General features: G+C 37.4%; 1 protein-coding gene across 1 annotated transcript; it reads left to right on the forward strand.

Annotated features, from left to right (window-relative positions):
• The first annotated feature begins 478 nt into the window (after positions 1–478).
• Positions 479–2,525, forward strand: LOC135497926 (kunitz-type U1-aranetoxin-Av1a-like). Its single transcript, XM_064787958.1, has 4 exons — positions 479–564; positions 1,027–1,071; positions 1,760–1,880; positions 2,245–2,525. The coding sequence occupies exons 1-4, from the start codon at positions 532–534 to the stop codon at positions 2,421–2,423; spliced, it is 378 nt and encodes a 125-aa protein (XP_064644028.1). The 5' UTR covers positions 479–531; the 3' UTR covers positions 2,424–2,525.
• The last annotated feature ends 24,302 nt before the right edge of the window (positions 2,526–26,827 follow it).

Raw genomic sequence — 26,827 nt, forward strand, 5'->3', positions numbered from 1 at the left:
ATAAAGGTGTGTGACCAGTCCAGACGTCCGTCGCATTATACTACATGTATATCATCCCTAATGATAACATATATGACAGCGGAGATTCTGAAAGAGCCGCGCGCACTAACGTGGAATTTTTATCGCTGCGACCTTTGATAATACGACAAAACGGGTGAAACCGGTAATCATCACTGGCTTGGATATTGATTGAGGGTCGCGGTGATCACAACCGATACTTGTCTTATGCACCTGTAATGACCATCTCAAACGAGATATTTTTGACGCATGTTATCATGATCTCAGACCATAGCAATTTGAATCGCCCGTTTGCGGGGCGCTGTTTAGTCTGCAGTTAGGAGACCCAACTAACGACATGACATGATATATTTTTTAAGATGTGATACTTTTTTTGGTTGTAATCTGATCACGTCCATGACATGTGTGATCGAACCAGCCGTCTGAGATCAGAAGAGAGTTCGTGTATAAATACAGAGTGGAGATAAGATACCGTCATCCATCCCGACGTTGCTGGACTGTACAGACGGAACCATGAAATTTCTTTTTGCGTTCATCTTGGCCTTGGTAAGTTGCAAATCATCCGTCAGTGTTGCGATTATTCCAAAACTTCTTCTTCTCTTCTTCGGGGTGCCACAGCTTGGTGTATGAATTGAGTTAAACACTTGACGGTCAAGATGCGCAGCGATATGCAACGTACGACTGGCTTTGTCTTTGATGGAACTCTAAAAATGTTCGTGGTCATCTAAATTTACTTGATGCCATGAGTCGAATATTTTTCATCTGAGCCATTTTAATTTTGCCTCCAAACCTTTTTTTAAACTTTTGGCATCGCATAAAAAATTGATAATCATTTTTCTGACGACTATGAAAATGCAGAATTTAGAATGTTAATCCCGGATGTATTACTGGTGTTTCGGGATTAGTGGTTCAGATAGAGTTACAAAAATGGTATACCAGCCAGAATGAAGCAGTTTTGAGATTATTCTAGTCTAGTAGTTTCTCAAAAATATTATTTTTGCTTTTCAGGCTTGTGTTTTGGTGATATTCGCAAGAACTGAGGAAGAGGCTTGTGTAAGTATAGCGGCAGCGTCTAAACCACATACCACATACGAGACCCATTTCATGTACCAAACATTTAATAAAGAATGAACTTTTATGAATTGTTTTTATAAGCAAGAATTATACTTATACTTGTTATCATCACAATGAAAACGCAAGACTGTTAAATACTATAAGTAACTGGTCTGCTATATAACACCAAACCCTTGCCAATCCCTTGTACACGTGATAACGACCAGGGAACACTGGTAGAAACGTCGTGCTAAGTAAAGTATAGAAAGAGTAACCAAAATAAGTTATTGCTAGTTAAAACCATTTCTACAAATGCTTTTCAAAGAGGTTCAGATATTGTATTTTGATAGGGCCATATCAATGTGCGAGTGTCGATTCGACGGATATGCTGTACAGAAGTCATTTAAAGCCCCAAAATATACTTACACCAGTGCGACAGAAATGTCAGACCCCTGTAATTAATTCCTGATAATGCAATATGATGGGATCATAACGAACAGGGTCACAACATATTGCCAGGATAGTCAAATAGGAGCTGTTTTAACTGCGACATCTCAACTCCACCGCGAGCTTCACGACATTTTACGTGGAAGGGCGTGGTACTTAATTGTAGTCGAGGTAGGAGCATGCAACTGACCCACGAATGCAAGGATGCTTCATCCCAAAGGCTATCCTTTCTTACTTGCAGCCCGCCAGTAAATGTGATTCAGAGAACAAGGCTTTGAAATGTGTAGCGAAATGGTCCTGTCAGCCAAAAGAAAGATGTGGTGACAAAGGGACCTGGATTGGTCGGTGTGTCCCCGACCACAGTAAGTTTTTCCCGGCCCAAAGCATTATTTTGTTGTTGGTGGATCGGTGTGTTCTTTGATTCCAATTTATTACTGGAATAATATTTGCTCTATTAAGCACGTCATCAGCTTATCAATGCTTTGGCCAATGTCTTTTCACGACTGCGAATGGCCCGGAGCCGTTGAGAGGGTCCATACATGTTTACATTCCAGTCCACGCAGTTTAGGATGGCTCCTAGCCAAATTGACAGCACAATATTATGTTCGTGTCTCGGGACATCATTGACAATCTTGGTTAGTGCTTCGAGCAGGTTTTCCTCCTGAAACCTCTCTTTTGCCGTTAAAGAAACGATCAGATTTAATGGAATCCTTCACTACTTTTCAGCTGCCACAAATACATGTAAGCTGCCTCTGGAGACTGGTCCGTGCTTGGCAAGCTTCCGTGTGTGGGGCTTCAACAGTAAACAGGGCCAGTGTGAGCAATTTACATACGGAGGATGCCAAGGAAATGGAAACCGTTTCGAAAGCAAAAAAGAATGCGAGGGCAGGTGTCTGATGGCATAAATAAGCCAGTACTCTGGCATCATTTTGGTCGTGCATTGAATTATGAGACGTAGCCATAATTGTAAAACTCGTACTTGAATAAACTTGAACCGTCTCCTACCACGACTTGTGTTGTTACTTTTGTAAGTACCAGGATACTATGCAGGCGTCTTGACACATAAGACCTGGCTGGGATCAAAGAGTCACAAGCTCGTGGACTGCTGTTTAATGTTGAGATTGGACTGGGGAAGATGGATAAAGGTGGTCGGAAATGGGGCGCAAAAAGCCAGAAAGCCTAACCGTTCAGTGAAACTCAGGGTCACTTGACGCTTATTTCGCGATAAAAATATCTTCAAAGTTTCTTATCTCGAAAAAAGCCCCGAGTGACCAATTAATCTGTGTGATCAGAAAATAAGTGTTGTTTGGAATTGAAACCTCCTCGTGTTTGTTGTTTAATGGTGATCCAGGTAACTTATTCCTTTACCTAATATTTCTATCATTCATTTTAGCATTTCTTCTTTTTTCAACTGGTCAGTACAATCATCGGGTGATCTGAAAATGGGTGCGGGATATTCCTCAATCCAGACACATGTATATAACTTATTTTAGAGTATCACCCTGAATTGAGAGAATGTCGCAATCATGGTGGATTGCGACACTGGCTTACATACTCATCTCGAAATCGGTGTCAAGGTTGTTTTCCTCCAACTGTAGTCCCATTCACCTGATTATGTTCTCGCTAAGTTCTCTGAGTTTAGCTAATCATGACATCACCTCAACCGTGATTAATGTTTTGCCCGATACAATGTGTTGGTCAGGATTATGGTAAATAAAGGAAACGTGCCGTGACCTGACTCTTTATATTGAAAGACTCTGGTTGACCGTGATAGTTTTGGGGTGTTGGAAGTCTGAACTTTGGGGTCATTTTCGACCATTTTTTACCGGTGAATCGAATTTTCGGCCGCGACGTGTTAATTTGACCCCTGAGACTACACTATTTAGGCTACAGGACTTAAACTTCATCATTGATAGAGAAGAAATTCATTCATAAACAAATATGTATTTATGATGGACAACACATCCATACTGGTGACTGAAACCATGTATCATAATTCAAATTCAATTTTTTGTACAACCTAGTCTCAGGCACTGAATTACTATGTGTAACCTGGAAAATGATGACCCATTGTCGTGAAATCTCTCTGAGAGCAATTTTTTTCACTGGGGCTCTGGTCAACCAGTTTCAACCTCACGCAATGCTGATGTCCTCATTAGCATTCAAACGGGAACTGGAGTGGAACTGATCATATCAATTCGCGAAAGCCAACATGGTGGGCTAAAGGATGAACAAGCTAAATGTGCGCATTGTGCTCTGCGCCGTCATCTATCTTTTGGACAATTTTCATCTGTGATTGATCCATAATTGTAGAGAAAAGTTCGTGTTACCTCTCCCGAAGTCACCCGCTCAACACTTCCCGGGAACGTCGAGATACTCGAGCATCACAACCTGGTTGGTTGCTCGAGCACTGCAGTTTGATCTTTTTTAAACTAATGACGTCACGACGTCATAATAAAGCAATCACTGGAGGGCACACACTAGTAATAAAATGCTAAAGCATTAACCAGTTAATTGGGCGACATCTAGCGGCTCATAACTTTTTTCTAAAAGCTCCGATGAAAGTAATACCCGGAGGTCTAATAGACCTATGCCAGTTCTTCAAACCATTTTTTTTTTTGTGAGTTGCTACCAGAGAGATTTTAATCGGTTCGTATGCTGGTACCAAAATTACTTTGTACGGTAGATCACGGTTCGTTAGCACCAGGAGCTGTCTTAACCTGTCCACCGCCAAGGGTGTCTATTTTCTACCTTTGCGGTATAAGAAAGGTCATGATTGAGCCTGAGGCGTGAAGAAAAAGCCCGGTAGTTTTTTTTAGCGCAAAATGTCATCCTTCTGTCGAGGAAGGGGAACTCTCTGAGGGTTCGAGCCTCAATTCATTTTCGACGACATTTAAACACCTCTCCCAAGGCACGTCTAAACCGCTGACCCGTTGCGCAGTAGATAAAGAAATTGACAAAATTGTTTAAATTGCTTAGAAAGTATACAATATCGAGAGCACTATCATATGCACGAAAGTTAATGGTGAGACCTGAAAATGATCGAAGAACTGCAGGTATTTGGGAAAGACCACCAGGGAGCTCTAGTATTATAAATACAACCACCACAATGACTACTCGAAGTGTAACCATATCCATGTGTTTGGCTCGCTGCGTGTTATTCTTGCTGAGATGAGTAGTGGTCGCCTGCTTGAGGCTAGATAATATTAAGTAAGTGAGGATTGTCAGGCTAATTATTGGTATTACTGAATTGATAGAGATATAGACGCTTGTAAGATAGATGATGTCAAAATAAAAGTTAAAGTACATATCCGAAGGATACCACCTGGGCAGGATCATTCGTGAGCAAGGGTCGTACCGGTATTTTACCTCTTGCGTGAAAAACAGTGGGATTCGATACAAGAAAGCCCCAAAACAGATTGTAAATAATGAAATGTAAGCGTTTCTCTTTGTGCAAACAGTCGCAGCCCGCAGTGGCCTGCAGACAGCAATATATCGCTCCGTAGCTACACAAAGAGTGATGAAGATGGATGCCGTCTTTGAAAAGTACTGTGCTGTGTAAATGTAACGGTACGCATGCGTGATAAACAATATGTACTCGAACCATAAACCCGTGTAGTAGTACAGGAACTGCAGTGATGTTCCAAATACTTGCGAAATTAAGACAAGACTATCGGTCACTGCTAGACCTTGTAGCAACACAGAAGTTGATGTGTAAGGTCGCTCATATCCTATGCCAATAATCGCAAGTATATTTGCAGGCAACCCAATGACTGCTATGATAAAAGATAATGGTACTTGAAAGATTACTTTGATCCAAGCGTAGTAAGCAATCACAGGATATACTTGATGTAAGCAACGTCCTCGCTCTGTGAACATATTGAAAGTAGTGTTATCGTCTGTTGCCGCCATCGTATACCTTCAAAATTACTTGATACAAGATTATTATACCTCAAATCAATAGCACTTCACTGATCTCCTGCTCGATAAGCTTGGCGCTGCCTTCATAATGATGACGTCATAATCACTGTGAATGTGTTTAACAGAGGAAATAAGTCTTTGCTTGGTTATCCGAACATACACATGGTGGATGAAATACCACGGCCAAAGGATCCCCAAATGGAAGAGCGGCTTTTCATGTGACGTTCTGTAATCAGTGGTGTTTGGTCGGTTGCTGCCGATGTTTCCGTTTGGGTAGTTGTAAAACAAGAAACACAAAAACGCAACCGAAACACAGAAACGAAAAAGTAACGGGTTTTCCTTTAAGTTGGAATTGAGGCGCAGGCATAGGCGGTACCTCGATACTTTCCATGCCCAAGTCGTTGTTATCGTCGTTAAAGTAACCTCTGTGGATGACTCGGTCAGGGGCACGAAGGGAGTGCAGTCTTTTTGAGATGGTGGTGAAGTGCTTTGGTAAGTTAGATTCCTACAGCCTGTTGTTTTAAATGGTGGCGCAGTACAATGTATTGGTAGTGTTGTGTTCGTTCATGGGTTCAATTCTTAAAATATATCTTTAGAGATCTGCTTTATGTTATTGAGGTTCAAGGTAGATTTCCGATAGAAATTGGGAGATTTTTCCGGCGAGAATGAACACTCCTCCTCGGACATGTTGGAGCTGCTGGCGATTTGTTGAAATCCGGAAAAAACTAAGTGAGGGAGGTTTACTCATTTGCATAATTTATGAACTTCGGAACTTACGAGCACCGCTTGAGGCCTTGAGGAAGCCAAAGGAGATATTGGGAAATGAGCATTCCTTCTTCCATTCCGGCTGAGTGCCTGCTTTTGTTACACCCGCTTTCGCGGCAACAACCATGGCCACAGGATGGTGTCTGCAGATCAGAATTCGCAACAGGAGTGGCGGTTCCTGCGTTTCTGTGTGTTCGTTCCTGCGTTTCTGTGTTTCTGTTTCGTTTCTATGTTTCTGTTTTTACAACTACCCTCGGTCGTACACATGCATTGTCGACGAAAACTGGCGGTGTTAGTTACAAAAACTCCAAGGATGACATTTAAACAGAATACTGTCGTCAAAATCGCATGAAGTTTTCCATCTTTGAAACTGCAACGAACTACACCATCCAGAAGTTTTTGTCAAGACACCAATTCATTTCTCAATCAATTCCTGCGGGAAACATGGAATACAACTCTTCGTAGTCTTCTCATCGGTTACCAATATGGGTGACCGTGGATTTCCTGAAATAGCTAGGCAATATCCTTCATCATATAATAGAATGTTGTCGGATGTGAAACCCTCCCCGCTAGCGAAACTCGAACTTGCGAACAACAACGAGAGCCTTAACTATGCGGAAAGAAAACCAGAACATTGATATTGCACGCACTTCCTAAAGCCGAACGGCAACGCAATGACCAAGCTTGTCAGCATTGAATTATTCACCTGGTGTGCGTGTTCATAATACTCGTAATCGCGGTAAATTGGAGCCGTGGAAAGCGAATAACTAACCTTGTAACTGGAGACAATTATACTTTGAATTGGTATCGGTGGTGTATTATGTCTTGGTAAATGCGAGACATGTATTGTAAAATATAAAATAAAAGAAATCGATTTAAAGGACCATTGGCATTATTAAGGGTAATATTACCCAGCTGTTGGCTGCCCAGTCACCTCCTATTCAACTTAAGTATATGTAGTTCCCTTCAACAAATTGCACGAAAAAAGGAAAAATTCAAAATCCGACTGAATTATCGCGCTTTTCTGATGTTGACTTCAATTAGACACGAGTTAGCTCTCCATGCGTCGATCCTTTCCACGTGGAACGATGCACTAGTAAGGTGTTTCCTGTAGTCAGGAAGTTTTTCATGATTTCACGAAGTTGATAATCAGCGTGAAATCTGTAAAATGATCTTATCATTGTATTCCTGTGGTTTAAATGGTCATTAATTGAAATCCCACAACCAGTTGTTGCAAACCATACAGCCAGGTTAAATTGATTCTGATAAAACGATAGTGGATTATTAATCAGTCTTAGACGATCCTTGCTATTTTTCAAACTTATTAACCCAGGAGTTATGTTAAATTCTTTTATAGTGAAAAAACTAATAGGGGTAACATAAACATCAAAGTTAAAAAAGTAATATGTAAACATATCCTTATGTTGTATTGTTAATGGGTAATTCCTTACCACTTTTTTAGGTGGAATAACCATATCTATTCATTTATAACTAATTTGTTATCAAATACTAGTGTACAGACTTTACAGACTTTACAGGTTGTAATAAGTCTAAAGTAATAGGAAAATGCATGCTAGATTATTTCGGTTTTGGCAACTTTAATTGGGAAAAAAACTTGTGTTTTTCCCTAAGCAATAGGTTTTGACCTTTTTTCACAATAGTCGTAGATATCGTATATCGCATTTTCCTACTACTTATGGCCCTATCAAAATACAATATCCGAACCTCTTTGAAAAGCATTTGTAGAAAGGGTTTTAACAAGCAATAGCTTATTTTGGTTACTCTTTCTATACCTTACTTAGCACGACGTTTCTACCAGAGAAAGTGTATATTGCGATGGTAGGAACTAGGTTATGTTTTAGGCCCTTTTGACCAAAGACCTTACAGGTCTTTTGCCCCAAATAAGCCTACAACCCCCAAAGAACCAATCCACCACAATACACACTTTCTATCATTCATGAGATTCCCAGTGAAGCGTTGCAATGAAATGGTCAGTGAAATGGTGAGGGAATACTAGAGCTCAATGGGTTATTCCATTAAAATAAATGGCCTTTTTACTGTCTTCATTATCCAAAACTGAAGTTAAAACCAAACATAATTATTCATCAGCTTCTGGAGTAATAAAGTATTATCCAATAGCAAATCAACATAAAAGTAAATTCACCTATGACTTCTTTAATTTAGAAGTAACTGTTAATACTAATAACTTCTTCAGACTACAAGAAACTAAGATAACACCTGGGTTTTTGAGCCTGAAAAATAAGAAAGACTGTCTGCGACTGGAAAAGAATCCATTGTCGTTTTACCAGAACCAATTTAACATGGCTGTTTGGTTTGCTACAACAGGTTGTGGTATTTCAATAGACGATCACTTGAATCACAGTGACCCATTGATAAGGTCAATTTACAGGTTTCATGTTTACTATCAAATATTGAAGATCATGAAGAATCTAGAGATACCGATTCCAGGTGAAAGTGATTTTAATGAGACAAACAATAACATTAACCGTAGGAAACTAGGAGGGTTATTGAGTGAATTTGGTTTAAAAGACGAGTACGATTTCTCGGTGTTTGAAAATAACGGTGGTTGGAGGTCATGGAGTGTACCGGATTACAACCCGAACATAACTGATCCCGGATATTACATCAATGATTCTAAAATCAATTTCTTCCTCATGCAAGTTCATGAAAATAGAATGCCACCAATGTTCAGTAAAGACTGGGATGCTGGAATGGCTAATTTCAAATATCCTGATACCTTCATTAAGTATCATGTGAAACAACACAAGAATGTATTTGATGTAATTACACAAAATGAATGTCAAACCTATCAACAATTCATGATATCTAAAACAAATGGTTTCTCTAATCCTGGAATAGAGAGGTTGAATGACACAATAAGAACATATGTTTACTGTATTCTGGGTGCTCAGGCGTTGACCAGAACACCAATAATTGGAGTACCGGGTACAGAATTGGATGCTCAGAAGGAATTTAACAAACTATTAAAGGACTCGATTAATCAACATCCAGATATTCCCACTTCAATTCAAAGATACCAAAAAGCAGTGAGTGACACTCATACAAGACTATATTATGTAATAGCACCAGGATTGTATGTCATAGGATCAAATATGGTACTCGTTATTGGTAAGCTGGATAACTACAATAATAACATTTTAATAGCACCAAAAAATGCTAAACCTGGTAAGAATGACATTAACCACAAAAAGACCTTACCACCACCACTGATGGAAGGAAATAGTTCTAAGAAAATAAGAGTTAAGAGTAGCGTTGGTACATCAATGACGGACTTCGTCCTGAGAGCAAAGCTCGAGACCAGTCATACACCAAAGAGTAATGTTGTTACACCAAAAACAACTGAAACCTCAAAGAATACTCCTACTACTACTAAACTTGACACCAAAGTTGAGAAGGTGGATGATACTCATGAAACAATTAAATTCATGCTTTACTCAGTTGTTGGTACATTGATTGTTTTTATGGTTAGATAAATAAGTAATTATGGCTGAAGGAGGTGAAAATTATGAAATGAGTGATTACTATCCACATTACAATCCTGATTACGATCCTGATTACGAACCTGATTACAAACCTGAGGATTATGTTGATATCTTTGGTTTTAATAAAAAGCCTCGATATGATGACACAACATACAACACAGGAGGTGAAGATTATGCTGATATCTTTGGTTTTAATAAAAAGCCTCGAGATTATGACACAAAATACAACACAGGAGGTGAAAATCATACTGATGAAACCTCATTCACTAAAACTCCAGAAAGGCCAGGCACAACATACAACACAGGAGGTGAAAATCTTACTGGTGAAACTTCATTCAGTACACCAGAAAGAGTAAGAGGTATTGTCCCTGAATTGATGGAAAAGGAGTTAAGTTACGATACAATAGAGGATAAACTTGATACAGCATTGGGAGGATCAAACTGGAAGTATGACAAGAAAAAATTGAGTAATCTTTCACCACACATTAGTTACAAAGGTAACAAACTTTATTACAATCCGACAAATTCTGAATTTGATTTGATAAAAGATAAACTAGGAAACAAAAATTTATTTGAATATCCTGATAAAAATGGAGAAAAGATAAAGTTTATTCCTTTAACTAAGGATAATGGAAGCTTCTATGCTGAAGGCACATTAAAGACTAAGTTTGGTACTAGATTTGCTGACATGATTAAAGATATGATTGCACCTGACCCACCAGTAAGGGAACCTAAATCTGCATCCACTCAAACAGATATATTAATTAATGAGGTAAACAGTTCAAACAAACCAATAGATAAACTGATAGATGCTACTGATGATGAACTTAAATCACTGGGTTTTACTGAATATGCCTTGAGAGAACTTAGAGGGTTAAAACACGCTGGTGATGATCTAGCTGCAGTAAAGATGGATAAGGACATGCAAATAGAAAGCCTAGAAGAAGAACTTAATAATTTAAAAAGAGAATATGTAAAGTCTGTAGAAGAAGATACTAAAGATAAAGTGGAGTTGAAAAAGCAAATAGATGAACTAAATAATAAATTGCATGAGGAAATGTCAAAGGTATGGAGGTTAGACAATGACAGGGAGTCACAAACTAGAAGAATTAAACGTTTAATTGTTGATGTTCTAAAGAAACCAGATTCAACTATTCCTCTGAAGGATAGAATAAAGTTACTTTTTAAGACGTATGGTGTAACCATTAGCGCCATAATAACAGCTGTTGTAATGACATTTACAACTCTAGGTCTCAGTATCAGTAGTGCTTTAAGTGGTGCCACTAAATCTGTAAAACCAACTCCAGGACCAGACCCAACTCCAGGACCAGAACCAACTCCTGGACCTACACCAGAACCTGGACCAGGACCAAAACCATCAATACCAGATAAAGTAAAAGAAGCTCTCAAGAAGTTTGCTGAATGTCTAAAAGAACTAGCCAAGAAATCAGCTGCGGCTTTACCGGGAATCATCGGTTCTATCGTATCATTTCTCCTGAAAACAATTGGTGCAGTTGTTGGCTTTCTAGCTGAACATCTGATCATAGCAGTTATTGCTATTGTGAGCTCCATAATCTATGGTTTAATAAAGGGTGTTAAAGCCTTAAAATCACGTAAAACAGTAAAAAAACATAAAAGGTCTTAGGTGAACTTCTATCAAAACAATGTTTAAAAAATAATTATTATGTAAATATGAATAAATACATCTCATTAAAAGACTATTTTAGTAAATGTAGCAATGAAAATCTTACTGGATTCCTTCGTCCTAGGGTTATGGATCGAGCTATGCTCTCAAGACGAAGTCCGACTAGGACAAAGTCCCGAGAGCAAAGCTCGACTGAGACACACAAAGTAGTCCTGCCAAGAATGAAAGAATATGACGTCAGTACCAACACTAATGCCCAATTCTGCCGTAATTGTAAAAGGTGGACCCTTTTTGAGTATAAAAAAAACTTGAATTCAGCAAGGTACGCAGCTAAAACTGTGAAGTATCAATTCTGCACCAATTGCAATTCGACTACTTACGATGATGATTTTAAAACTCTTGAGATCAATATTGACAACAAGACACGTTACTTTGACAGTATTCTAAGGAAACTTGGATGGAGGCGGCTGTCCGAATCGGCAGTTAAGTATTTAAAGGACTTTGTGGAAGGGTATTTACAGTGCTACTTTTCAAGTCACAGAAAATGTCTTAGTAAGCAGAGATATGAAAGTACTCTTCAGTCAGCCCTAAAAATGGGTATTAACACTCTCCCCTCTAAGTTATGTAACCAAGGGTTACATGGTGAAGCCATGCTTTTTAAATTTCACTGTGGGGAATATGATTGGTTTCTTGCCATTGAATTTATTAACAGGGCAATTGGTAAACCGCAATTAACCGATGAGAATATCACTGACCTTAGACTAGTGTACTATGCTTTCCTTAGATTTCTGCATTACTGTGGTGTCAAGGTCACCATTAACTACAAGGTATTTTTACACCAAGCCTTTAAAACGCTGAAAATTGATTATGTAATATTTACACCTTTTTTAACCAACAAGGAGCGAGTTAATGATTTGGAGAGATTATGGTATGATTTCACTCAAAGTATTTTCTTCCAGAATTACAAGGTTGAGAAGGAATATGACCAGGATATTGACAAGCAGTTTGACGTTTTACTGAGTGCCAGTGCAGGTAGAGACAATAACTGCATCAGTAGTATTAAGTTTACACCAGCCGGACTTCGTCCTGAGAGCATAGCTCGAGCCGGACTTCGTCCTGAGAGCATAGCTCGAGCTAGTGTTAAGATGCAATAAAGTTGTGAAAACAGCATTTTGCACTTAACAGTCATTTTTCCATAATTTTAAATGAATAATCAGCAAATGAATAGTCAGACATCTGCAGTGACTGAACAACAGATGAAACAGATTGGTGTTATGAGTCCTGAGAGCTTAGCTCGAGTTGGGGCTTCTAACCAACAGAACACTGGTAGTTACCAACAAAACAGAACTAACTTTCAACAGAACTGCTCTACAAATCAACAAGTTTCAAACAAGCAGTTGAATAGTTCAAATTTTGTTACTCCTAGTCAGGGAATAGTTAATCCCAGTCAAGGAATAGTCAATTCTAGTTGCCAACTAGGCTCAACTAGCAATCAACAAGGTTCAAGTAGCAATCAACAAAATTTGAACTATTTGACTGATAGTGGCCTTAAAGCCAAACAAGACTTAGAGATTCTAGTTGCAACTGGTAAAAGCAAGGATTTCCTTAATAAACAAATAACTTTTAATGACTTAGATAATATGACTGAAAAAGAAATCTTAAAACACCATAGAATGTATGAAACAAAGATGGCTGCCAGACTTAATGATTCTTTGGGTAAGACAGTACTTAAAGCTTACACTAAATTATCAAGGTGGTTATTACCAATAGATGATGAAGATAATCTTTATCATGATCTTAGAAATGATTATTTGATAACTAACGAGTTGGATAAATGGCTTGGATGGTTGAGTTTGAGAATGGGTGCACTAACTGCACTTGCTTCAACAACACTTATTACTTTAGGTCATTGTCATGAGGAATCATCTATGAATACATCGAGTATGACTGCATCAAATATGAATACACCAAATATGACTGTCTCTGAATGTGACAAACCAATAGATGAAAGTCTAGATATCACAGGTAGTGATGATAAAGAAGACTAAATTAACCTGGTTATGAGAACATAGTTCGAATTAAATTCGGCCAAGATAAATGGAACTTGAAACTGTAACTGATACTACTCGAGCTATGCTCTCAGGACAAAGTCCGACTAGGACTACGTCCAGAGAACAAAGTCCGACTAAAGTTTCAGTGTCTAAGAAACCTCGATCAGAGAAACAATTAGCATGGTCTAGAGAACTGGGTAGAAGATCTAAGGAATTTAAGAGGATAAAAAAGGATAAGACGACATTTAAAGTACAGGACTCTGTCCCAAAAAACAGAGTTATGGAAAAGGAGGAAGAAGAAGTAGAAGAAGAAGAACCACAATCTCAAAATACTGATGTATCACTGCGTGAATCTAGTAGTAATACCTATGTCTATGTACTAGGTTTAGGTGCCGTTATTTTAGCAGCATTCATTATGTTTAAGAAACTTCCTAAAAAAGTAAGTAAAGAGCAGCGATCAGGCTTGAATCGAACTTTGTTCTCGGGACTTTGTCCTAGTCGAGCTATGCTCTCAGGACAAAGTCCGAATGAAGCAGTCATGAAGGGATCAATTAGCCCTCTTGTTAAACCTGTAGTTAAAGAGAAGAAATGTACTATTCCTTTAATGGAATGATCTCATCAGGTGGTCGAGCTTTGCTCTCTGGACTTTGTCCTAGTCGGACTTTGTCCTGAGAGTTTAACTCTATTCGGACTTTGTCCTGAGAGCATAGCTCGATTCTTAACTCTAAAGAAACCTCTGTTCCTCTGAAATTAACTAGCTTACCATTCTCATCAGTGATTTCGAATTTTATGTGATTAGTACACTTATTTATCGTTTTCTTAAAATTCGGTTCGTATCGCTGCATTTTTATTTGGTCACCATCTTCTACAGGTATGATGCAGAAAATGTTAGATGGTTTATTGTTGTAGAGGGTCTTAGTTTTGTCAACCAAATAAGCTTGCAGGAATAGATATTTCCTGCAAAAGGTGAGTGGTCTTGTGGAGTAGTATTTTCCTTTCTTGGTGAATTTAGTTTGCTTAAAGCCAAACCACTCATTCACCACTGTGAGCTGTTTTTTTATCACCTCTCTTATGGTTTTTCTTATTTGAAAACCTTCTGTGTTTCTCTCAATCTTGATTTTTTTCATTTTTATCTAACTTGTATACTTTCAGAGGGTACTCTTTATCCTCTGTAAGTTCAAGGGTTATGTAATTATTGTTATCACAGTTGATCTTAATGTGGCTAATTCCAATTTCTTTTATGTATTTTTGCCATACCTCACAAAACTCACTTAAACTAAAATGTCGAGAGTATGGAAATGTGTATTGAGTAATGGTGTCTTTAGTTGTGGTAGATTCATTTTCCAAATTCCGTTCGCAAACTTTCATGACTTCCTTTTCAAGTGTATCTGTTTCAAGTCCAGGAGCAAATAATGTCCTAAATTCATCCATACACCATAATTGTTTATCTAAGGGCTCATTTGTTGTAATTCTGGTTATTTCGACTAGAAATGAGAAAATCCTGACTCCCTCTGGTAGAAAATCACCTGTCCACCATGAATTGTAAAAGGTTATCGATTTCAAAGTAATGGATTTTATGTCTAATTGGTCTGTTAAGTAGTACTCAAATTTTGCTTCATTACATTCTTGTTCATTGATTATGAAGTCCATTTCTATTTAATTCAAGAGATCTATTGAATTTAATAAATTTTAATCTAATTAATAGAATGACTGATAAGAATCAGAAAATACTTTGCACTACATGTGACAAGTACATATCCTACAATAATATGGCTATTCACAGGAGAACCAAAGGTCACTTAAGTAAATTAAATCCGGATTATGTCCCTATTGCTCAACCCCGAGCCCAATCACTGATCCCTAAAACTATGGATAAGAAACTTGCATTTGAGGAAAATGAGCTAGATGGCATAAAGAAAGTGAGTGGAATAGAAATAGTAAAACAATTTGGCAAGCCTGTAGTCACCATTAGTTTGAAGATTGACAGAGAAGCTAAACAAGTGTATGAATACAGAGATAAATTAGAGGAGGTATTATTTCAACTCAATGATTACCATCACAAAATTAGCATATCAGTATTTGCTCAGTTTGATCGACCTTTGGTCGAAGAGCAGAGCATTGATCGTCAGGGTGAAAGTGTAACCCGGACTACGTCCAGAGAGCATAGCTCGACACACCCCATACAGTCCCCAATGGAAAGCATAATTTCAAGGAACCAGGCAATTTATGCCATAACCAACCAGTTAAACTACATTAAGACACAGATTGAGGAAAGGTACTTTCAAGGTTCTGGACTTACTTTAAATAAAATAGAGTCTTGTAACATGACCATCTGTTCTTACAAGAGGTGTAAAGGTGGTCATTACACTAAATTACCATTTAAAACAAAAGCAGTAATAAATGTGGAATCAAATGACAATAAATGTTTTCTCTGGTCTTTATTGGCTGCTAAATATCTGAAAGAAAATCCAGAGACGGACTTTGTCCTGAGAGCAGAGCTCGAGAGTACATTCAATATCACTACCGATATGCTACAAATGACTTCGTCACGAGAACAGAGTTCGAAAACTACTCTCAGTACGGAGTACGAATAGACTCATTTCCTGTATGTATTCAAAAGGATATTCCTAAGATAGAGAGTGATAATAATCTCAAGATTAATGTGTTCAAGTTAGAGAACGAATGGGCTAAGAGCACCTGTGAGGCAAAACTAGAACCTCTCTACCTGTCCAAGAATTATGATGATGATGATGTCATCGATCTGCTGTATTTCAAGGACCATTTCATGTACATAAGAGACATCAATCTTTTCTTCAGGACACTAGCTCATAGAGTGTATCTTTGCAGGAGATGCATGAATTACTTTTACAGGAAGTCAACACTAGATAAGCATAAAAAGAAATGTGGAGAACACGATTACTGTAAGATTACTTTGCCTCGACCTAACAGTAAATGGTCACAAATTAAATTTGAAAAACACTCATTCAAAAATAGAGTTCCGTTTGTGATCTATGCTGATTTCGAAGCGATAAGCACAACAGTCAATGATAACTCGAGCTCTGCTCTCAGGACAAAGTCCGACACAACTCAGAGCAGAGCTCGAGCCGGACTTCGTCCTCAGACAGATACCACTGTTACCACTAAAAAACTTTTTAAACAAAATGCATCAGCTGTTGGTGTTTATGTTCACTCAGACTACACACACCTTTACAGTAGCCAGTATGTGTCTCACAGGGGTGCTGATGTTGTTGATGTGTTCTGTAATTGGTTAATCAGGATGGAAGAACAATTCTCTAATTTATTGAACTGTAACTTTCCTCTAACAATGACAGATGAAGACTGGCATAAATATCAATTAGAAACACATTGTTACTATTGTAATCAACCTTTGGGATATGACAAGGTCAAGGATCATGATCACTACTGTGGTAGATATCGAGGTGCTGCTCACAACTCGTGTAATTTGAATGAAAAGAAAGCTATGTTTGTTCCAGTGTTTTTTCACAATCTCAGTAATTACGATTCTCACTTATTTATTAAAGAATTAATGACTAAGCTACCGAAGTACAAGAAACTGAAAATACTTGCCAAAACATCAGAGGAATACATTTCATTTCAGTTCGGTTGTTTCAGGTTTTTGGACTCGTACAGATTCCTGCAGTCCAGTTTAGACAACATAACCAAATCAATGTTGGATGATGATTTTAAAATTACCAGACAGCTGTTCCCAAATACCACTGACTTTAAGCCATTGAGGAAGAAGGGTTCAGTACCTTACTCTTTTTACACATCACATGAAAGCTACAATGTTACTTACCTAGAAAAGTCTATGTTTTTTGACGAATTGAAAAATGAAATGGCACCTGATTCTGCCTATGATGAGGCTAAGGTAATATGGGATCATTTCAAGATCAGGAATCACGGTGAGTTCATTGACCTCTACCTCAAAACTGATGTGATCCTTTTAGCTGATTTATTTGAGAAATTCAGGGATGTCAATTTGAACTACTTTCAGATAGATCCATGTCACTGTTACTCGGCACCAGGCCTAACCTGGCAAGCTGGTTTGAAGTACACAGGAATAAACCTAGAACTACTGACTGATACCAACATCTTACTTACTTTTGAGAAAGCAATACGAGGTGGAATTTCGGGTGTTATGGGAACAAGACATGTCAAGGCAGATGAACACCACAAACTACTCTACGTAGACGCAAATAATCTCTACGGCTGGTCCATGATGGAACCTCAACCCTATGGTAGTTTTGAAATGATAGATATTGATCCACTTAACATGAATGTTATCAGTAAAGAGCAGATTATGGCAATTCCAAGTGATAGTGAAGTAGGCTACTTTTTAGAGGTTGATTTGGAGTATCCAGGAAATATTAAATTTAAGTCGAGGAACTTTCCATTCTGTCCTGAATCTATCTTTATTGAAGATGATGAATTAAGTCCTTACCAGAGAGAGTTACTGGGCGATGATAAAAGATCAAATGTAGAGAAACTAATACTAACACAAAAGGATAAAACTAATTACATAGTGCATTACAGAATGCTACAATTTTACCTCAAGCACGGAATGGTACTTAAGAGGGTTCATTCAGTGATAAGCTTTAAACAATCAAAGTGGTTAGCACCATACATTGATTTTAACACTAAAAGACGTATGGATTCTAAGACTGATTTTGAGAAAGACTATTTTAAGCTCATGAATAATGCATTCTACGGAAAGACTTGTGAGAATGTAAGGAACAGGGTTGAAATTGAATTTGTATCGGACGGGGAGAGAGCCAGGAATGTAATGGCCAATCCCAGGTTTTCATCGATATGCGTATTTGACGAACATAATGCTGCTATTAGCATGAGGAAAACATCAATGAAATTCAACAAACCAATCTACATAGGAGCTTCAGTACTTGAATTGTCTAAATTATTAATGTATGAATTCTATTATGAAGTTCTTCAACCGTACTTTGGTGAGAAAAATATTGAACTGCTGTATCTAGATACAGATTCCTTTGTACTTAACATTAATACTGATGACTTAACTAAAGACTTAAAGGAGTTGAAACACTATTTTGACTTCAGTAATTATCCAAAAGATCATACACTCTATGATACCAGTAAGAAGAAGGTACCAGGCTACTTTAAGGATGAGCTAGGAGGAGTAGAGATGACTGAATTCATTGCCCTGAGAAGTAAGATGTACGCTTACAGGACAAAAGATTACGATTCTAAGAAATTAAAGGGTATTGCCAAGAATGTAGTAAAGAGAAATATTTCATTTGATGACTATTTTGATTGTCTTGAAAAGAGTAGGTCATTTTACCACAAGATGAGACACTTAAGATCAGATAAACACCAAATATATTTGGAAGAAGTTGACAAAAAAAGCCTCAGTCCTTTTGATGACAAGAGGTTCATACTTGAAGATGGAATAAGCACCTTACCATTTGGAATGTATTATGAAGGCTACATAGATTACAGCGATTCAAACTTCGCTTGAGTTGCAAAATTCATTATTCGGACTTTTTCCTGAGAGCATAGCTCGATTAAACTAATGAATAGGGTGGTGCTGATGGTAGTGCTACTTGGTGAAATTCATCCCTAACACCAAAGTAATGATAATAGTGATAGTGATACACCACATTAGGATTAGGACTATTTAGTCGAACTTTGTTCTCTGGACCTTGTCCTAGTCCGACTTCGTCTTGAGAGCATAGCTCGAGTCGAACTTTGTTCTCTGGACGTAGTCCGGGTCCTGTTTGATTTACTGAACTTTTAGTTTTTCTAGCATCTCTGTCTGTGCTAGTTTTTTTCCTTCTTCTAAAAAAGTCTTCTTTAAAGACTCTACATCAACAGCTGAACTTGCCTCCCTTTGTTTTTTCCTAATGGCATTTTTCATCGAAATGTATTTCTCCTTCTCCTTGAGAATCAAAGTAAACTCATCTGTAGATATGTGAGAATCGGTTAAGGCTTTACTAACCAAATCATTGATTGTGTTCAGTTTTGAAATTGCCAACATTCTGATATTCTCATGCTTTTCAATTTTCCTTAGAATATTCTTTTTCTCCCAGCCTAAGGCTGATGAAATAATGGCACTACCTATTGTTACGCCACCCAAAGCTAAGCCTATTGGTGCCGTGATGACACCAGCTAGAGCGGAAACACCAACAGATCCGGCTGCTACGCTAGTTAAATTAAGGAAGTGGCTAATGCCAGTAATTACGCTAAATGCTTTTTTGTACTTTGAAAATATCTTTCTTCTAAATTCAATCTCGCTTTCTAAGAAACTCTTAACATCACATATTTGTTGTAGTCTGAAAGCCTGAGGGTTACTTTCTGTATGCTTTTCAGACCTTTCATAGTTTAATTGACTTTCAGAGTTTAAATTACTTAAATCTGGATAAACCTTATTGTCTCCATCCATTTAATTAGTGGGAAAAACTAGAATCAGTTGTTCTGTCATTTCTAGTGTTTAGTGTTGATCTTGCAGACACTACAGGTTTTTGAAGTACATTAAATTTTAAAGGTTTTTCTGACCCAGCAGGCCCAGCAGGTTTTAAAGGTTTTTCGGGACCAGGCTCCAACTTTGACTCTACTTCTGCCTCTAATTCTCTATGAAATCGTTCTAATCTTTCTTTCCAATTACGTGGTCGTTTTGTGTAACCCAAAGTTCTATTCATTTAATTAAGTAAAATAAAATCAATTCACTGCAAAGAGTAAATTTCTTTCAAGTCTATTATTCAACTTAATCATCTCGTTTATGATTTCTGTCTGACTACATATGTTAATGTTCTGGTTCATTCTCATGTTATTATTTAAATTCGATAATCTATCAAGCAGAATCATATTTTCATCACGAAGATAATCCCCGAAATGCTGTGATATCACTATTTTCCAATCTGGTATTACATCCTGGTCTCGAAAGACAAACCAGTTTTCACTTCTCATCTTTACCATGAAATCCATTGACCTATCCAATTGATCCTTAAATAGTGTGTAGTCTACTTTAGCACTCTTCTGTCTGTTTTCTGTCTTTTCCATTGGTCTCATGTTAAACCAAGCAAAGCACAGTTCAGGTTTATCTTTGAATTCCTTGATTGGTAAGACATGATCCAACTCTTCTTCTATTCGAACTCTGTTCTCGGGACTTTGTCCTATTGGAGATAGACTCCTCTGGTACTCTAACCACTGATGGAAGAAACTGTCTGTTCATCCTAGATTAAATGAGGAATTACCAGTCGGACTTCGTCCTGAGAGCAGAGCTCGATTACATTCTCCCTTAGAAATGCGGTTTAGACCAACTCTAATTTTGTGTCTGTCTCTATTACCATTTTGGTCAAGGTAATCCTTTTTGTAATATGAATTAAAACATGATCTGCAGTTACCTCTATTTCCGTCTTTACCAAATTCACCATCGCTTAGTAATTTAATTTCATAACATTTATTACATCCCTTGATTTTACTTGAACCACATTCTTTACAGTAATCAAGTAGTTTATTACGCCTGTTCTTTTCAAAATTAATTTCAGGTTTCTTTTCACAGCACTTAACACAATAAATTGTAGGTTGATTTTCCATGTTTTGATTCATCATATTATTCTGATTTTCCATATTTTGATTTTCCATGTTTTGATTTTCCATGTTTTGATTTAACATAATCTGATTTAAGATAAACTGATTTATCATATTTTGATTTAACATAATCTGATTTATCATATTTTGATTTAACATATTATTTTGATGCAAATAATACAAAAACTTCTGAATATTCTGATTCATCATATTATCATGATTCATCATATTATTCTGATTCATCATACCATTTTGATTCATCATACCATTTTGATTATCAAATATTGCTCCATCCATTTCTTTCTTTATTTAGTAGGACATTTTTTTTTTAAATTACGTTTTTCGAACTTGTTCTTGTGACTTAAGTCACTTTAGAGACTTTATTTCATTTCAATGATTTGATATCAGAAACTGGTAACCATTCATTGAACTTATCACTGTAACCCTTCCACTTCACTAATCCGTATTTCTTGCCTTTACTGGTCTTGTACCTTAGGATTTTCTCGATCTTGTACTCTAGCTGGTCAGGATTAGGAACATAGCTCAATTCCTCTTCATAGAAATATCCTTGAATTTCTTCTTTGTGGTAATCCTTAAGCTGGTAGACGATAGGGTGAGTAAAGATGATCTGTTTGATTTGGAACACCTCCTCAGTGTAGTTGGGCATGTAACCTTTACCGAAAATGGACTTGTACTTTGAAATTCTTACACTGTCACCTACTTTGTACTTTGGATCACCAAATGTCTCTTTGAGGTGAAGACCGTAAAGATTGTACCACACTGTTCCTTCGTTTTCCATCTTTCTGGCGTCTACAGGTTTCATACCTATTGATGAGTGAAATGTGTTATTGTAGCCGCTGACCAGGTCATCCAGAACGTCAATCCACTTGTCAGTCTCCTTAGCGGTGAAATAACGCCACATTTTTTCTTTAAGGGTTCTATTGAATCTCTCTACTACTGCTGCCTTCTTATCAGATTTTGTGGAGAACCATTCTATGTCATTTTCTGTTAAGAGTTCCTTGAAGTGTTTGTTGTAAAATTCTTTACCGTCATCAAACTGGATTTTCGTTGGTTTTGCTTCCTCAAATATCACTTTAAATGCATCTCTGATTTCTTCTCCCCTCTTACTCTTAACTGCTAGAGCCCAAGAAAAACGACTAAATAGATCTATGACTGTTAAAATGAATCTGAAACCCTTATTCTGTTTCTCAAATTTTTGCATGTCCACAAGATCTGCTTGCCATTGTTGATCGATGTACGATACCATTGTCTTCCTGAAGGTGAATTTCTTAATGGCCGGTTTGTGTAGTTGGTGAGTTGGTAGTGTTTCTAGAAATTCTTTCACTTCTTTTTGTTTAATAAGTTTTCCTGAACTCTGCTCTCGTGACGAAGTCATATCTTCCTTGACCTGTTTCCAGATTTTACTCAAAGAATTGTAAGCAACAGGACTCTCGGGGTTGTAGTACAAATCCCTTAGATACTGCTGTGTGTCATCCTTTACATCCATTTAAATGAGTGAAGTATTTATTTACGAGCCACACAATATGTTAATTTCTGGTGTTACCAATTGTGGTAAGACATATTTTGCCCTTGACCTCTTAGAAAAGGAGTATCGGCACAAGTTCCAGAACATAGTCATTTTCTGTCCAACATATTTCAACAATAAGACATATGAAAGGAAATGGATTTACCAAGACAAGAACGTCTACATAGTTAATCCCGAAGCAGTGGCCAGTAATTTGGACCTTGTGCTTCAGTTTGCTACTCTGACCTTTGCTGGTTCTAACACATTATTCCTCATTGATGACTGTGCTAATTTGAGAGACACAAAAAAGAAGGTGTCCGAGTTATGTAATCTTGCCTTTTCCGGCAGGCACTACAATCTCACTGTTTGGTTACTAGTTCAGAAGTACAATTCAGTTGTCAAGGACTACAGAGAGAACATAAGAATTTTAGTCCTGTTCTTTAACAAGGATGAATCAGCCATGAAAGATGCCTTAGAAGAAAACAGTGTTATTCCTAAGGAGAAAAGACAGTACTACATAGAAGAACTTAAGATGAAAAAAGGATCAAAACTGATCATTAGACTACAACATCCATTTGGATTTACTCTTTCCCATCAAAAATCTTAGTCCCGCTTCTGATCATCAGGACTGTGTCCGATCATCAGGACTGTGTCCGATCATCAGGACTGTGTCCGATCAGTGGTCTTAGTCTTTCTAACCCTAGTAAAATAATAAATTATTAACCCTAAACCACTAAGTCCTAGGATAATCCATAGGTACTCGTATTTCTTCATTTCATCACTAGGTTGGTAGTAATCACTTAATTGTGGTCGCTGAGGTAGTACAATAGTTCTTTCTGGATGTAAATGATTGTAAACAGTAAGTGCTGAATCAGTATTGTTAAAATCAATAGAAGCGTCTCTTTCTCTCTTTAATTCAAGATTAACGAAGTCAATGGTACTTTTCCTATGCTCATCCCATTCTGTGGATGCTCTTTGCAATTGCTCTTGAGCTAAATTATGTCTCTTCATTTCAGTCTCATAACCGTTTTTGTCTAGTTTTTTAAAAAGGTAACCGGATCCAGTGAATGCTAATCCATTGATTATTGCAGATCCAAATAACATACCAATGCCAGCCATTTAATTCCAGTGAAAATGTTAATTTCAATGATGTGTCCCTGAGAGCATAGCTCGAGTTAATACCAATTGGTACTGTACATTATGACCATTAAGATCGATGATGTCACCTTTTTCATCAGTTAAGCGAATATTCAGCTTATTGAATCTTGGTTTACAGGGAATTGCTATTGGTTTCTCAAATGTGTATGCTATTAAATCCCCAAAATTAGCTTCCTTTATTGGTCTTGTGGTTAGCACATCAGATGCTTCACCATTACTTAATACACTATTAGATTCGATTATGTCACAGTGAAAAACAAAATGGTTAATTGGTCTAAAATTGATGGGTTTCTCGCTTACAACATCATCCTTACTTTTATTGTCTAAAGAGTAAGGCCATTCTGATTTCATGCCAAATAATTCATTACTTTTACCAAGAAAATAGATCTGATAATGCGCCTCATTTTTTCTCTTTAGGAAGTGTAAGATGGCCTTACCTGTTGGTTCTTCAAGGTCAAATCTGACAGCACCTCTACTCATACTATTTTCTTTCAACTTATCCGCAAATACTTTTGAAAAGCTCTGTAGGTCATAGAGACCATCTGGTAGCGTAATCTCTGCCACATCAAACCCCTTAACTTTGATTCGGTTATTCTCCCTGGCTGCACTTATGTTGTAGAATGTACAAGGTATTACTGCAAAAGTTAAAGTGATGCTACATGCATCCTGAATTTCAGTCTTGAGATTGACTGTTAAATCACTTGAACTCTGATCTGGATAGTCACTTGAATCTATGTTCATTACAGTAACCATTTACTTAAGTAAATTTTCGTTTTCAAATTTACCTTTTATCAAATAAGTAAATTATTCTTACTTCATAATATTTCTGGGTAGGATTCCTTGATCGTAAAGGTACTCTAATGTTCCATTGCTAATAGCTACAGTTCCGCCCAGTTTAAGAATTTCCTCTAGGTCGGCCTGACTTGGGGGACCAATATTGATTCTCAAGAACCTTTTCAGTAACATAGAGTAACCAATTGTTGTTGATGCCAACAGTAAACTTTGATACAGTGTATTTATGATATCTTTCTTTCCTGGTGTATCCATTTAATTACTTAGAAAATCACTAGTAAAACTCATTTATCTAGTATTCAGTGCTGGAGCGAACTTTGTTCTTGCAACACCTTAGTGTTGGAGTGAAGCAATCTGAGAATTCTGGATGTTTACCTGGGCGTCAGAAACCACGAATATGTGCATTTTGTATGGTCCCTTTCCAGATTTCTTTGTAATAGATAATTGAATACCATATTTTGTGTTCTGGAGCTTCTTTCCTGATCCGTGTAGACGATTATCTTCAGAAGTTCTCAGGTCCAACCATAAACCATAGTGATTAGAATCACCATAGTATTTCTCCATGGTCATGTTACAGTCATGAGTTTTCTTCAAATCTTCAGACATGAAGTGTTTCTTGATCTCCTCCCATTGATCCATCATTCTCATTCCTTCTGGGAACACCTGATTGGCAACACCCTCAATTGTGATCTGCACTTTACTTATGTTAGGGTTTTCAAACTTCTCTGAATCTCTAGCTCCATCTACATAGTCAGACACAAATAGTAATAATAATCCTTTAATAGACATTCTTGGAAAGTTGATGTTCTCATTAATTAGTGTTTCATTAGCAGTAACATTGACTGTCTTAAAATGGTCTACCCAATCATAAAATATTGAGAATCCAGAATTGTACTTGTTACTCAATTGACTAGCAATCATTTTGTTGGTTACGGTATCATATTCAAAACAAATATTCTCTAGTTTGTAGCCAATACTTGCTGTGGTTGCGGTAACTATGATCTCTTCCTTTGGTGCTAATGTGATTTCAATGATAACATCTTCTTGAATTGGAAACTTGTAAAATGGAGCATGATGATGGAATAGTTCAAAATCTAATGGTATTTTGTACTTCTTGTCAAACACTTTCTTTAAAGTCTTTTCATTAGCTGTTTCTCCAGTGACATCAGCTTCAGCGACTCCTGATCTTAATTCTCTAAGATTTTTTGACTGAATACCCTGAAACTCTATCATTTCTTTCTTCTCCAGTTAGCCACAGATCTTTAAATGTAGAATAATGACTGTATTCGTCAAGGTCAAATATCTGCTCTGTTCCCCACTTAACCACCATCTTTGAGATTAGGTTTCTACCAAGATTATTTACAACACTATTTTTAGAATCACCAGAAATGGTTACATCAGCAGACAGATAAAGAGATTTAGGTACAAAGAATGTATTCTCTCGCAATGCCGGTATTCTAACATACAGTGTTTCTTTGGGGTTAGCAGATGAGGGGTTATGAGTAATGATATGATGCTGCCTCTCAGCTTTCAAACCAAGTGGAATCTTATGTGCCCTTTCGGTATTTAATAAATATCATGTTGCCATTTTCTATTTATTTACTAGTAAAATTATGTACATGCAGTGAACAGTGCCAACATCATATATCAGGTAAAATGCACGGAAACGAATGTATAGTGTACAATACTTACAATACTTACATTTTCCAGGCAAAATAAAGGCCTCTAAAATTCATGGAGCGTGGCTTTATGCCACATATGGTAATTGATAAACTATTCTTTATTGTAATATTGATCGGCTCTCATTAGCAATTCAGTCATGCGCATTTTGGTCCTTAACAACGATCCCTGAGAGAAGGATGGTTGCTATGCCTATGTAAACACCTTGGTGTGTTTGTCATGGATGACCAGAACCGATTGCGACATCTAACATTGTAACATCTAACTAAACAAGCTTGACATAGGCCAGACTCGAACCCGGGTATTCTGCGTGGTAAGCATATGTTATCCCACTAGGCTATTGAACTTTCTATTTAGATCAATAATATTTATGCCTATTTTTTAACGGATATTTGCAATGATGTATCCTTGGAAAGCTATTGACGTGTACTTTCTGTTGGAATACAGTAAGTCATGATTACATTAACCCATTGAGCTCTAGTATTCCCTCACCATTTCACTGACCATTTCATTGCAACGCTTCACTGGGAATCTCATGAATGATAGAAAGTGTGTATTGTGGTGGATTGGTTCTTTGGGGGTTGTAGGCTTATTTGGGGCAAAAGACCTGTAAGGTCTTTGGTCAAAAGGGCCTAAAAAGTTTGGTCCTTAACCCCTGAGAGAAGGA

This window comes from Lineus longissimus, chromosome 13, assembly GCF_910592395.1.
Source record: "Lineus longissimus chromosome 13, tnLinLong1.2, whole genome shotgun sequence".
Lineage (NCBI taxonomy): Eukaryota > Metazoa > Nemertea > Pilidiophora > Heteronemertea > Lineidae > Lineus > Lineus longissimus.

What these genes read in the sequence shown, in the direction of transcription:
- LOC135497926 (XM_064787958.1), top strand. Translation starts at nt 532, where the DNA reads ATGAAATTTCTTTTTGCGTTCATCTTGGCCTTG. An exon ending in TTGCGTTCATCTTGGCCTTG is followed by an intron (nt 565 to 1,026) that starts GTAAGTTGCAAA and finishes TTTGCTTTTCAG; the next exon opens with GCTTGTGTTTTGGTGATATT. An exon ending in TCGGTGTGTCCCCGACCACA is followed by an intron (nt 1,881 to 2,244) that starts GTAAGTTTTTCC and finishes ACTACTTTTCAG; the next exon opens with CTGCCACAAATACATGTAAG.